At 45.9% G+C, this 14,151-nt stretch overlaps 1 protein-coding gene across 2 annotated transcripts in view; it reads right to left on the bottom strand.

Moving 5' to 3' along the window:
* Nucleotides 1-14,151, bottom strand: part of ARHGAP6 (Rho GTPase activating protein 6) — a 283,822-nt gene that overhangs the window by 39,999 nt on the left and 229,672 nt on the right. For both annotated transcript variants that reach the window (XM_032226780.1, XM_032226782.1), the window contains exon 3: nucleotides 4,371-4,442. In XM_032226780.1, the coding sequence (XP_032082671.1) occupies nucleotides 4,371-4,442 (72 nt within the window). The remainder of the gene's footprint in view (nucleotides 1-4,370; nucleotides 4,443-14,151) is intronic.

The raw sequence follows: 14,151 nt of genomic DNA, 5'->3' as shown, positions 1-14,151 counted from the left end.
ATGGGCAGCATAAGGAGAAACGGTTTCTATTCCAAGAAAAAAGGTGGTCTACTTCCAAGTATCTTATCCAAATTCTAAAAAAGAAATATTGCTGTAACATGAGCTGGTGGACTAAGAAAATATTCAGAAAATATTTGTAAAGAGACTATGAAAATGAAAGCAATTTAGAGGAGAGGACTAAAAGAATTATAGAGCCCTTAAAGTTGTGATAGCAAACCTATGGCACATGGAATCATTTGTTAGGGTACGTGAGAGGTTACCCTATCAGCTCCAGGGCACATGTGCGCACTGGCTAGCTGACTGGCCTTCATATTCGGCTGTTTTTTGCCCTCTGGAGGCTTTCCTGAAGCCTCTGGAGGGTGAAAAACAACACAATGCATAAACCGGATGTTCAGAAATGGACTTCCGGTTTGCGCATCTGGCTGTTTTTCTCCCCCGTTTTCATTAGGGAAGCCTAATGAAGCCTCAGGAGGGAGAAAAACAGCCCTACGCACAACCCAGAAGTCCATCCTCAAACTTCCGGTTTGCATGTTGGGTCATTTTTCACCCTCCGGAGGCTTCAGGGAAGCCTCCGGGGGGCTTCCAGAGGGGTGGGGGAGGCTGTTTTCACTCTCCACAGGCTCCTAGAAAGCATCTGGAGCTTGGGGAGGGCGAAAAACGGGTCCATCGGATGTGCTCCCCCTGCTTTTGGCACACACTGCCTTAAAGAAATCAAACACTGTGTATCATTTACCATTAATCTATAAACTTTAGAGAAAACATTTAACATACCTGTGTTTCCCATCTGTGCCTTCACACCCAAAAATATTGTTAAATTTTAAATATGATGCAGAGCTGAATTTCTCTCTCTCTCTCGTTATCAATCTATTTAAGATATTACTGAATATATATATACATATACATATACATATGAAGTGCACTGATATAACCTCTAATCATATAATTGTTACAGGGTATATACAGACCATTCATATTCAGGTCAGGTAAGATTTTTTATATCTCTCACAAACTATCCATTCTGCTTTAAGAAAGCTCCTATCACTTGATAAAATAGTTCTAATGGGTTAAAAAACATTCTTAATTGTAACTTTGCAGCCAAGCAGTTACACTATGGATAGGGAGACCTGCTCATTTCTCTATTTAATTAAATTAGAAATAAGGATATAGTAACATATTCCAAAATCTAAAATATTCATATTTCTGGGATTGACCAAGTTTGCGGTTTTGTAAGAAGCACCAAGGCACTTCCAAGTTGAAAGTATTAGCTGGTGACATCACTGTTGATGCCAGTTGGGGGCTCCTTTCATGTCCCTGGAGGAGTTGGAGCAAAGGACAAAAGCTCATTCCACCCCACGGTATCACTTGGATCTTGAACGTGGGCTTGCTAACCTCCAACTCAAGTGTCCTAACCATGAGAGCTACTAAGCTCCTACTGACCAAGTGTAATTGTAATAAGTACAGTTATACACTACAATGAACCAGAGCATGATAGCAGCATGGAGGACAGTGTGGAAAGCTACAAGGAGAAACTGTGGAATTGGTGGTTGTCGTTGGGACCAGTGAACCGGTGGCTGTGAGAGGCAACAGAACAGCATGGTAAACCAACAGTAGGGGGAAGCAATGATGTGGGTAAAGGAAAGCAGGGAAGGCTGAATATCCGATAAATGCAGGCAAAAGGCAAGTAGGAAGAGAGGATAAAAGCAACTACATAACACAAGGAAAAGAATAAAAGCATAAATAAATAGGCTGAGTAGACAATAACAAGTACAGAACATAAAAAGGCAGAGAAGAAGGGAATAAAGCTGACAAGAAGGCAAGGAAAGGATCACAAAAAGGCAGGGAGGAGAGGGATAATTATAAAGCACTCCATGAGAGGATAAGAATGAACCTTGCATTTAAGCCCCACTCAACACTGAAATATTTAAACTTTGACATGTTTAAATGAACTGATACAATTGCGATCTGCGAAACATGTTCCATGTATAAGCTTATGCTCATTGAAGAACTGATATGGTTTCCATTTTTTAAAAAAGGGGGTGGGAATCAGACCTAGGAAACTGCAGATTAATCAGTGTAACATTAATACCTGAGAAGATATTGGAAAAAATAATCAAAAAACAGATCAGTGAACATCTAAGCAACAAATAAAATTATAACTAGAAGCCAGCATGGATTTGTTAAAAACAGATCCATGCTGGCTTCTAGTTATAATTATTTCATTCTTTGACAAAGTGATTAAATTAGTGAACTGGCGAAATGCTGTGGACATAGTATATACTTAGATTTCATTAGGGCATTCAACAAAGTAGACTATAACCTACTGCTTGGTAAACTAGAAAAAAGTGGGACAGCTTCCCCACCAGATCGATTTGTAACTGTCTGACAAACCATACTCAATGAGTCGTCCTTAATGGTACTACATCTATATGGAGAGAAGTAAGCAGTGGGGTACCACAAGGCTCCATCTTAGACCAGGTACACTTCAATATCTTCATAAATGACTTAGATGAGGGGATAGAAGGGGAACTCATCAAATTTGCAGATGATATTAAGCTGGAAGGAGTAGCCAATATCCTAGATGATAAGCTCAAGATCCAGATGGATCTCGACAGACTTTGGACCCTATCTAACAAAATGAAATTCAACGTAGAAAAAAATAACGTCTTACACTTAGGCAAGAAAAACCAAAAGTACATGTACAGATTAGGTGAAACTTGGCTTAATAGCAGTAATTGTTAGACAAATCTTGGAGTCGTAGTGGACAATCAATTAAATATGAGTCAGCAGTGTACAGCAGCAGCCCAAAATGCCAATGCAATCCTAAATTGCATTAACAGAAGAATTGAATCGAGATCACATGGGGTACTACTAGTACCACACTATAAAGCCTTAGTAAGGCCACAGCTAGAATACTGCATCCAGTTTGGTCATCACAAAGTAAAAAAGATGTTGAGACTCTAGAAAGAGTGTAGAGAACAGCAACAAAAATGATTAGAGGCCTGGAGGCTAAACCATATGAAGAATGTTACAAGAACTGGGCATGGCTAGTCTAGTTTAGAGAAAGACTATGGATGACATGACAGCAGTGTTCAGTGGTGGGTTGCCAAGTTTTTTACTACCGGTTTGGGTGCACTCCCATGCGTGCCACTTCTGTGCATGCACAGAAGCATCTGGGCGGGTGGGCGGAGCCTCCCGCTGTCACTACTACTGGTTCACCTAATCTGGGCCAAACCAGGAGCAACACGCTGGCAGTGTTTCAATATTTGAGGGGCTGTCACAGAGAAGAGAGAGAGAACCTATTATCCAAGGCACCTGAAAGCCAGACAAGGAACAATGGGTGGAAATTAATCAAGGAGAGATTTAACCTAGAACAAATTTTCTGACAGTGAGAACAATCAACCAATGAACAGCTTGCCTTCAGAGGTTTTGGGCGCTTCATCACTGGAGGCTTTCAAGAAGAGACTGGACAGCCAGTTTCAGAAATGGTATAGGGTCTCCTGCTTGAGCAGGCAGTTGTAGTAAATGTCCTACAAGGTCCCTTCCAACTCTGTTATTCTAAGAACACATAAAATTCTATTAGCACAGTTTTTCTAAATATATTTAGAGTACCTTTTTTTTAGGAGTATAGGTTGTCCTCAACTTACAACCAGTCACTTAATGACCATTCAAAATTATGATAGGCTCAGAATGAATGCTTTGTGGGCAATAAAACAAAAAAAAAATGGCCCATAGAGCACACATACTTCCACAGCCATGTGAACATATTTTGTGTGCTTGGCAAACCAGCTCACCTTTATGACTTAGTTGCAGCATCTCTGGTCATGTGATCATTATTCCGGGAGGGGGGGGAATCCATTCAGAAGAATGGCTTCACATTTATGATCATGGTGTTTGTTTAACCTCAAAAAAATTCCTACCTGTAGTAGACTCACAGTTTATAACTTTTTTTTGTTTTATTTTTAAATTAAGACTATCAATGGCATGTTAGGATAAAGAACCAGCTAGAAACTTTATTTTAAGCAGTTGGGCAAATAATATTTACTGGTGAAACTGGTATTTCCTACATTGGGTTAATATTCATTTTCATTTTTTAAAAAAATCACTAATATATTATTATATTCTATATATTAGTCTTCCCATACCTCTAGAAATGTTGGATTACAATTTTTAAGAATACCAAATCGATGTTCACAGATTTATGGATGCTAATGCCAGTTAGTTAAAACAGATCTTAGAGAACCAAACCAGGGAAAGCTGAAGTTAATGTTGTGTGACAGAAAGAGATCATGATCAAAATTAAATATATAAATTAACTAAAAAGTAAACCATATGCCATGTGTCAGTTTATGCACATCCATACATTTTAATACCTTTATCTTTGTTTTTTTCTTTTCCAAGGGAATCCAGTTTCTTTCTCAATGATTTCTTCCTCTTTTGTCCATCTAGAACATACAAGCAATAAATGTTAGCAAATGCAGCAAGTGTTGTCTGCATGAGGTGTCAAGTTTAATTTACCAAATGCCAGATAACATATGAATCATTTTATCTATCTGAAATAATGGGCTGGTACCTAGAAAAATACGTCTTTTGTATATTTGCTTTTAACATTCTACAAATCTAATAGTAGGTTTATAATATACATGTCCATTATAAAAACTATTACTGATTTATAATAAAAAATTCATATTTCCTTGAGATTAAATCTACATTATACTTTATGATGTATAGGTTATTTTCCAGTGGAAGAGAGAGAGTGGTCACGTGTGGGTATTCTCAAAGCGTGATTGGTCCAAAGACTGAGAGTAAACTTCTTAAATGCTCCTTCCTTCTATCCTTGCCCAGTTTCCTCTCAGTCTGTTGGTCCAAGCACTGGTTTGAGTTGATTAGGTAGGAAATTGTAGTTCATTCAATTTTTTTCTGCATAAATTTGGCTAATTGGATATTTTAAATTCATTCTAAATTCCTTCTTTGATAATTTACTGCTGCGGCCCCAGGTACACTTGTTCTGTCTCGCGCAGTCGAGGAGAGCCCTGTGGGGCGTTCGCCCTCCCCTCTGCGGGCCGGGAGCCTTCTCTCCTATCCCCAGGTCAGCGGGGTGTTTGAGCTCCTTTGCAGCCTTAAGAGCGTGCCCTTTCTTCGGAGGCGATTTGCGGGGGGAAATTGAGTTATTTTAAGGAGCCTCCACATGCACAGAGAAGCCTCCGGCGGAGCCGCCACTTTAAATTTTGGCGGCTTCCGTGCGATGCGCCTTGTTTAAATTGAAGTGAGCGGGGGCCTCGGGGAGTGCGGGCCAGCAAGCCGCGAGTCCCAGGGCCCGAGGGTTCTGCTCTAGTGATGGCAAGCTCAGCCACAGCCTCGGAGCCATTTATGGTCGCCATTTTGCCTGTGCTTAGATCTCAGTGCGCACGGCGGCCATTTTGCCGGTGCCACGTGCAAGGGGTCTTGCCTTTTCAGAAGGCCGATTGAAGCCTTGCCGACGGAGTGGCAGGATCGGAGCCTACACTTACTTATCTTGTGGGTCCAGGCCTTGGTGAGGCCTACAGTGGCCTTGTTTACTTGTCCCCGGACTCCAGGACATGTGAGTGGGGACAATGGATGGGGGTTTGGATATTCCCCAGGGCCAGGGATAGAATCCCTTGGTGGCAGGGGAAGAGCCGGGTCTGGGGGCCGATTCCGGGGGTGCCTCCTCTAGGCCGGTAGCAGCGCAACAGCCCTCCAGGGCCACCGAGAGGGTGGAGGCCAGAAGGCACAAGGCCTTAGAGAAAACGTTCCCTAGGGCCGAAAAACAGGCCAGAATGGTTGGGCCTAGTTCGACCATCAGGTCCCGGTCCTCTATTAGGCCTTCTTTGGCTCATTCTGCCTCCCCTAGGGGGTTCAGCCCTTCCTCTCCCTTGGTCTCCCCGGCCAGGTCTCAGGGTTACTCCAGGGACAGGGGTTCCCCTTCCCCCTTGGTCTCTTCTGAGTCAGTCAGGGATGTTCCCACAGACCCATTGGAAGGGACTTCAAGGTCAATCCACTCTTCCCATAGATTGTCCCCACAGGGCCCAAGTCCAGCCTATCAGGACTTTGAGGACCTAGAGCGTCTTCCTGAGGGAATTAAGAGGCTTATTTCTGCAGCCATCTCTAGGGGCATTACTCAGCAGGACAGAAGCTCCCATTCTTCTAGATCCCAGGGTGGCCATGGCCGCCAGTAGTACAGGGCCCCTTCTCCATCCATGGTTAGCGAGGGGTCCATCCTGGGAGAAGAGAATCTCCAGGACATGGGGTTTTCAGAGGACGAGGATGCAGCTCCTCCTGACCCTCCCTCTTCTTCAGGCCTATTTGCTCCAGCCATGTTTAAGACCTTGCTGACCAAGGCGAGGAAAATCACCAAGATAGGGACTGGGGACCCCACGGTTCCTCCATCCAGAGACCCAAATAAGGCCATGTTTTCCAACATGGCTACCAACAAGGAGGAGATCCCGGGTCCCCCCCTTGTTTATGGAGGTCCTGACTAGCCAATGGGCCCGGCCTTCTAATTTTTCCAACCCGGGGAGTAACGACCGCCGCTTCTACAATGTGGAGCAGGTTTTTGCTCAGGCCATTCAGTTACCCACCATTGACACCCCAGTGGCCGCACTGGTCTCCTCTTCCCCGGTGGTATCGGGGGAAGCGGTGGGCAAATTGAAACCTGAGGATAAGTGAGCGGAGCTTATCCTAAGGAAGAATTTTAACGCCACAGCCTGGGCCATTAAATCAGCAGCGGCGGCCTCATACTTTAACCGTACTACAGTCATGTGGCTCAAGCAACTTCAGGATCGGATCCCGATCCAGGATGAGCGCCTCCACCAGGATCTTACAAAGATCATGGCTGCCTTGCAGTTCTCTGTGGATGCCACCCCGGACACGGTAAAATTTGCGTCCAGCGCTTTGGCTACGTCAGTTATCTCCCACTGCCTTTTGTGGCTGCGTAACTGGCAGATGGATAACAAGGCCAAGTGGAATCTGGCAGCTGCCCCTTTTAATGGTCCCAACCTTTTTGAAGAGGCTCTCGACCCCATTCTGGTCGAGAATAAAGACAAGAAAAAGGTGCTGCATCTAACGCCAAAAAGAAAGAGTCTTGGGCTCACCCTTATCGCAGGCAGTCTTACAGGGCCCCCGACTTTGACCATCATCAGCGTTTCTCTTCTTTCAGATCAAGCAGACAGTTTTCCAGGCAGGCCTACCACGATTGGAGCAGGTTCCAGCATCAGTCCCGGTGGCCCTTTTGGGGTGGCGGAGGTCGCCCCTACCATAGAGGGAAGTGACTCGAACCCGAGTCATCCCATAGGCGGCCGTCTGTTCCTCTATGCCGACCAATGGGACGAGATTTGATTTGATTTATTGGATTTCTATGCCGCCCTATTCCCAGAGGGACTCACTTCACATCAGACGCCTGGGTCAGGTCCACATTCATCTCGGTCTCAGGTTGGAATTTCTCTCCACCCCTCTGAATCTCTTCAGGTCATTCCCTCCGTCTCGGAGTCTGGAGCGCAGCTGCCTTATGGATCAAGCTATAAAACACCTTCTCGACATTCAGATGGTGGAGGCAGTTCCTCGTTTGGAATGTGGTCAAGGCCACTGCTCCAACTTGTTTGTGGTTCCGAAGAGCTTGGGGGGCTGGAGGGCGATTTTGGACCTCAAGCACCTGAATTGCTACTTGGTGTACAGGCGCTTCAAGATGTCCTCCCTCATGTCCATCCTTCAGGGCATCCGGAGCGGGGACTTCTTGGCATCGGTAGATCTGACAGAGGCCTACCTCCATATTCCAATTCTCCCAGCTCATCGCCGGTTTCTAAGGTTCTCTCACGGGGACCTCCATTACCAGTACAGAGCTCTTCCATTTGGGTTAGCTTCTGCCCCTCGCGCATTTACAAAAGTGCTGGCGGCCCTGGCAGCTCATCTCCGCTCCATCCCGGTGAGACTCCAATGCTACCTGGACGATGTCCTAGTTCAGGCAGGGTCCCTTCCTCAGGCAGTCTCAGATCTCCGTCTCACCATCAGGAGCCTTCAATCTCTGTGGTTTTCGGTGAACTTCCCCAAGAGCCATCTCTCCCCCTCCACACGCATTCTCCAGCTAGGAACAGTCATAGACTCCGTGTCGGGGGTGGTCCGTCTGTCCCAGGATCGTCAATCGAGTCTGCGTCAGCTCGCAGAAAAGATTCACAAAAGTCAGTTAGTTTCAGTCCTCACATTATCTCAGTTGTTAGGCAAGATGGTCTCTTACATAGGGTTAGTCCCGTGGGAAAGACTCCACCTCCGTCCCCTTCAGTGGGAACTCATTCTGTTCCAGAGGGGGATGATGAGCAACTCTCTTTGGACCCTCCGCCTTCCTGCTGGGGTCCGGCCTTCCCTCAGATAGTGGATCTCCCTGGCCATTCAGCGGGGTTGTTCCTTCTGGGAACCAGACAGAGTGACCGTGATCACGGACGCAAGTCTGTTCGGTTGGGGGGCCCTGGTGTGCTCTCGCCTGGTCCAGGGTAGGTGGGTGCCTTCAGATCTCCGGCACAATATAAATTGGTTAGAACTGAAGGCGGCACGTCTAGCCCTACGACACTTCCAGTCTTCAATGGAGGGTCGTCACATGCTTCTCCTGACGGGCAATGTGGCCACCAAGGCTCACATAAATCGTCAGGGGGGGGGACTCACTCCTAGGCACTCTGACTAGAGGCCCTGAGGCTTGGCGCCTGGGCGGAGAGCCACCTGTTGTTGTTGGTATCAGAACACATCTCTGGAATTTCCAATCACCAGGCGGATTGACTGAGTCGGGCGAGTGGCAGCTCCACCCTTCATTGTTTCGGGGGATCTGCCAGAGGTTCAGCACCCCTCTGGTGGACCTCTTTGCCACTCCGGCGAATGCGCAGCTGTCCCAATTCTTCACCCGGTTCCAGACCCGGTCTGCGGAGGACATGGACGCCCTTCAGTGCAGGTGGCCTCAGGTTCTCCTCTACGCCTTACCCCCTATTCCCCTCATTCCAGGGACTCTCAGGAAGGTGGTAGTGGAGAGGGCACTGGTCATTGTCGTGGCCCCCTTGTGGCCCAGGAAACCCTGGTTCGCCGATCTAGTCCAGCTGGCAGTGGCTCCTCTGTGGTGGATTCCACCGGAGGAGGTGGTCCTGCGCCAGGGGGTCCTGATTCACCCGGAGCCCGGGTGGCTCCATCTGACAGCCTGGCTCTTGAATGGTGGCTCTTGAGGAGGGCTCGCCTGTCCTCCGGGGTCATTCGCACCATTGAGGCATCTAGGGCCACTATTCCCAATGTCTTGGACTTTCTGCAGAAGGGCCTGGACGATCGGCTATCGTACAACACCCTTCACCGTCAGGTGGCGGCCCTATCTTTGGTCTTGTGGGGAGTGGGGTCCTCATCTCTCTCTCACGTCCCCCTGATCAAGCATTTTCTTAAGGGGGCGGATAATCTCCACCCCCCTCCTATTCACAGGTTTCCCACTTGGGATCTTCCTTTGGTTCTCAGGGCCCTGACGGGGCCTCCGTTCGAGCCCCTGCGATCTGTTCATCTGAGATTCTTGTCCCTTAAGGTTGTGTTTCTGGTGGCAATTACCTCGGCCCAGCGTATTTCGGAGCTGGGCGCTCTTTCATCCAATGATAACCTTTGCCATTTTCATCAGGATAGGGTGGTTCTTCGCCTTGACCCTATCTCCCTTCCCAAGGTGAACACTCCATTTCATAAGGCGCAGGAAATCATCCTGCCCGATTTTTGTCAGAGCCCGTCTAGCGATAGGGAGAGACTCTGGCACTGGTTAGACGTTCGTCGTGCTTTGCACATTTATCTCCGGCGGACGGCGGGGGTCCACCGGTCGGAGGCTTTGCTTGTCTCATTCCAGCCTGGGACGTTGGGGACCAGGGTGTCTTCGGCCGCCATTGGCCATTGGCAGCGCCAGGCCATCGTAGAGGCATATGGGGCGGCGGGGCGGCCTACTCCGTCAGGGATAACGGCCCACTCCACCAGGAGTGCCACGACCACAGCAGCCTGGGCCACTAGGGCTCCCTTTGAGGACATTTGTCGGGTGGCTACTTGGGCGTCACCGACGCCTTTTATCCATCATTATCGCCTGGATGCGTTCGCCTCGGCGGATGCTTCCTTTGGTCGGAGGGTCCTGCAGAGCGTGGCGGAAGATGCTCCCCTTGGACCATAGTTGTTGTTCACTCCCCTCCCTGGGACTAAGCTTGGGTATGTCCCACACGTGACCACTCCCTTTCTTCCACTGGAAAAGAACGTTGGTCTTATCTGAACGTGTCTTTTCAGGGGAAGAGAGGGAGTAGTCACGACCCACCCTTCTTAGGTGGGTTTTGGCCAAGGGGAGGGCCGGTTAGTTCCTGGGGGTTTTGTTGTTGTTTGTGTTTGTTTTCAGTACCATGGTTCGCCTTCGAGGAAACTGGGCAAGGATAGAAGGAAGGAGTATTTAAGAAGTTTACTCTCAGTCTTTGGACCACGTGTGAGAATACCCACACGTGACCACTCCTTCTCTTCCCCTGAAAGGACACGTTCAGGTAAGACCAACGTTCTTTCTCTTAACAGCAAAAGCCATGCTACCTAATGTTTTCTAATGCATCTATTTTTGTAAATAGATGTATAAAAGATATTTGATAGTAAAATGTTCTAGTATGATTAAGAAACTTAAGCTGCTTTAACATATCATCTTAGCATATGAATTGTAAAGTAGAACTCCACTAATTTTCTAGGCGATTAAGCAGATATTTGTTCAACATGAGAACTTAATTGTTTGCCTCAACTTGCCATTTCAGAATATTTAAGGGATGGACCTGTAACTGAATTATGCCACTTTAAATTGCAGACTGGTTTGAGTTTCCATTCAACAAAAAGTGGGGGTGTAAACAGCAAAAAGTACATGACATTATCTCCATGACAAGTGTCATGTGGCTTACAATAAACAGTTCCCATTAATTGCAGAATTCACCAATCCAGGAAACATTAGTGAAATAATTGCATTAGTGTAGAGTAAGTGTTGTCTCAGTAAATACACATTTCAAGGTAATGGACAGAATTACTCTTTGGAAGCAAAAATACACATTTGTGCCCAACTTCTAAATTTGAAAAAAAAATTGGTCAGATGCTACTTTCTGGCTTTCTGCTCCAATTCCCACTTTCCACACACGTACAGCTGCCCCCTTTTGAAAAATACACATAGTCTCTGAAAGATACTAGCGAGAGATGACATCAGAGAGGATGTAGGGAAGAACTGTTAAACCATTTCCTTGGCTGTCCTTTCGCACAGAAATTCTTCTGTTGTCATTTCAAACTAAAGGATAAAATTACTCATGAAAGTTTCCTAAGCAAACTGATTAAACAAAGGATAAGAGATTTTATTTTTGTAGAGTAACTAAATAAGAAATAAAACCCAGAGAGTAAAAAAAAATATCTCTGCTTGGTTCATGCAATGATACAAAAGGAGAATTGTGCAATAAAGTCCAAAATTGCTCTGAGTGGTTAAAATAAAAAGAGACATTGATATTTCTCCAATCTGGAGGAATTACTGCAGCAAAAGTTGAATTATAGCAGCAAAGGTTGCATGCAAGCTGCTATAAAGTTGCATGTAAAATGCTAATTGCACATATATCCAACTGCAAACATATATTACACGATTTGAATTATCTGGGAATCATGGGACGGCAGTATAAAATACTATGAAGACATTAACTGAATGGTTCAGTATTTTTAGCAATAAAGAAAATATCATCAATGTCATTATATCTTTATATAAGCACTCACCTTACACAGAATATTTTATCGCTTAAATTTAAAATATTTGAATGTTTTTACTTTCAAAAGGGCAAGCGCTGGAGCATTCTGTACCAATTATGGTTTACAGGTAGACTTCAAAGTCAATCTGTGTAGTATAGAGACATTGAATAAGTTTGGGACATCTGGTGAAACTTAACTGTGAAATATTATGCACAGACAACAATAAATATTCTTTATATATTGTAATTTATGGTATTTTCTATAGATATTATGACTATATTTTGGATATCATTGCATGAAGCAGACTTATATGAGATGCTAGTATGATCCAGTTTTAAGAGAGGGGGAGACTGTGAGGAACATTTTAATATAGAACCAGATTTTAAGATATTTGAAGAAGACAATGGCAACTCACTTCTGTCTTAAGTGTTCTTCCCCATCCCCCCAGGAGTGAAGCTTGAGTGAAATGTTAAATAAAACTGGTCAATTTTACATGACATGGATTACAAAATGAATAGCTACATAAAATAATTATATATTACTTTTACTAACAGAAGCAGGAGGTTACCAATCACTAGAAACATTAAAGACATTACTAGTACTATATTTATGTATATTTGAGGAGTTCTCAATTTTTATCTATCTGGCTTATGGGATATGGGATAAAAAATATGGGATAAAAAAAATCTCATGGTTAAACATCCATATGGGATGCTGTGTTTATTTATTATTAAAATCAGTTGAATGCTATCCTTTACATAACAAATCATCAGAAGTTAAAACATCCATAGTAAAAATAAAATTATGCTTCAAATAAAGTAATCCAATTGGAACAGAGCCATCAATTCTCAATATAATCCATACAAAAATAACTACATCAATGAAAAAGAATCCAAAATAAAATGGAGATAATTTTTGATTAAAAATTCTGTAGAAAAGCTATTCTTTCAACATGTTCTAGAACTGTGATGGGCAACCTTTTTGGCGTGGTGTGTCAAAAATCGGCAAAAAACCGAGCATAACTCGCGTTGTGTGTCACTTCGACAAAAACATAATTTTGCGCAATTTATAGTTTAAACTACAAAAATATATAATTGCAATATAATTGTATTTAATAAACCAAAAACAAATTATTTAACATACCTGCTTAGTAACTTCTTTGTTCATAAATATCAAGAATATTATAATCTATCGTAAAGGCCAAAAACAGTCTATGCTGCGCCCTGATTGGCTGGACTGCCTGCCAGCCGGCCTGCAAAGCCTCGCTGCCTCCCGAAGAGCTGTCTGCCGCCGCTGCCTGCCTTCTGCGAAGCCTGCCTGCCTCCCAACTAGAAGCCCGAGGAGCCCGGGAAGGCCGCCCGCCGTGGCCTCCGCCGGCTGCTACCTGCGTTTCCGCCTGTTTCAAGTGCAGCCCGAGGAGCCCGGGAAGGCCGCCTTCGATGCCTCGCTCCCGACGCTGTCTGCATCTACCCGCCGCCTGCCACAACGACCCTGCAGGCTTCCAAAGTTTAACTTTGAACTTTTCTATGGGCCTTTTCCCTGCAAGCGGACTCACTGACACTCTGCCCACCGGGCCCTGTTACAGTTAGAAGAGCCTGAGCCTCTCACTCAGCTCCTGGCTTGCAAGGCTGGGCCGCCCCACGCTCACCTGGACCTCCCGACGAGGAGAGCCCTTCCCTCACGACCGTGCGGGCTGGACTCGGACGATGACACAGAGAGCCTAGCCCAGGCCGCGCTCCACTCCCAGCCGTCCTGACCATATACGCTGTTTGTCTCTCCGTTTCATGCCGCCGCGGCCTCCGCGCTCCCCTGCCAGCTCTTTTCCGCCGCCTCTGCCAGCTCTTTCCCCCCGCCTGACCTCCGCGCTGCCCTGCCAGCTCTTTTCCGCTGCCTGACAGCCGCGAGAGCCTTCCGACGTGACCACCGTGCGCTCTAGGGGGCGAAGTTCGGCCGCCGGGACTCTCCAGGGGTTTGTTTCCTCCAGGCATACTCACCAGCACTTCCAATGAATAGGCCTGGTCCGAGGTCGTCTGCGCATGCGCAGAACTGGGGGGATGAATCGCATGAAATCCTGTGCGTGTCACCCCAAATGGCTACGCGTGTCAGCACTGACACGCGTGTCATAGGTTCGCCATCACTGTTCTAGAAGCACCATTAATGTGGGAACAGATCTAACTACAGGAAAGAGACCATTTTACAGGAATAGGGCCCCAACAGAACTTCTCCTAGACCTAGTCTCTGGCTTCCTTCCCTTTAGCAAAATGGGTAATAACTAATACCCATTTCTAGGAGAAGCCTACTGGATGGATTAACTCCAATGGGCCACTGTATTCCACACTAATTATGTCTTACAAATAAACATCAAAGGCAGCTGAGTATCTTATCTATGGCCTACCTGACTACATCTTCATA

The sequence above is a fragment of the Thamnophis elegans genome, chromosome 11 (genome assembly GCF_009769535.1).
Source record: "Thamnophis elegans isolate rThaEle1 chromosome 11, rThaEle1.pri, whole genome shotgun sequence".
NCBI classification, from domain to species: Eukaryota; Metazoa; Chordata; class Lepidosauria; order Squamata; family Colubridae; genus Thamnophis; species Thamnophis elegans.
This window is presented reverse-complemented; position numbering and strand designations above follow the sequence as displayed.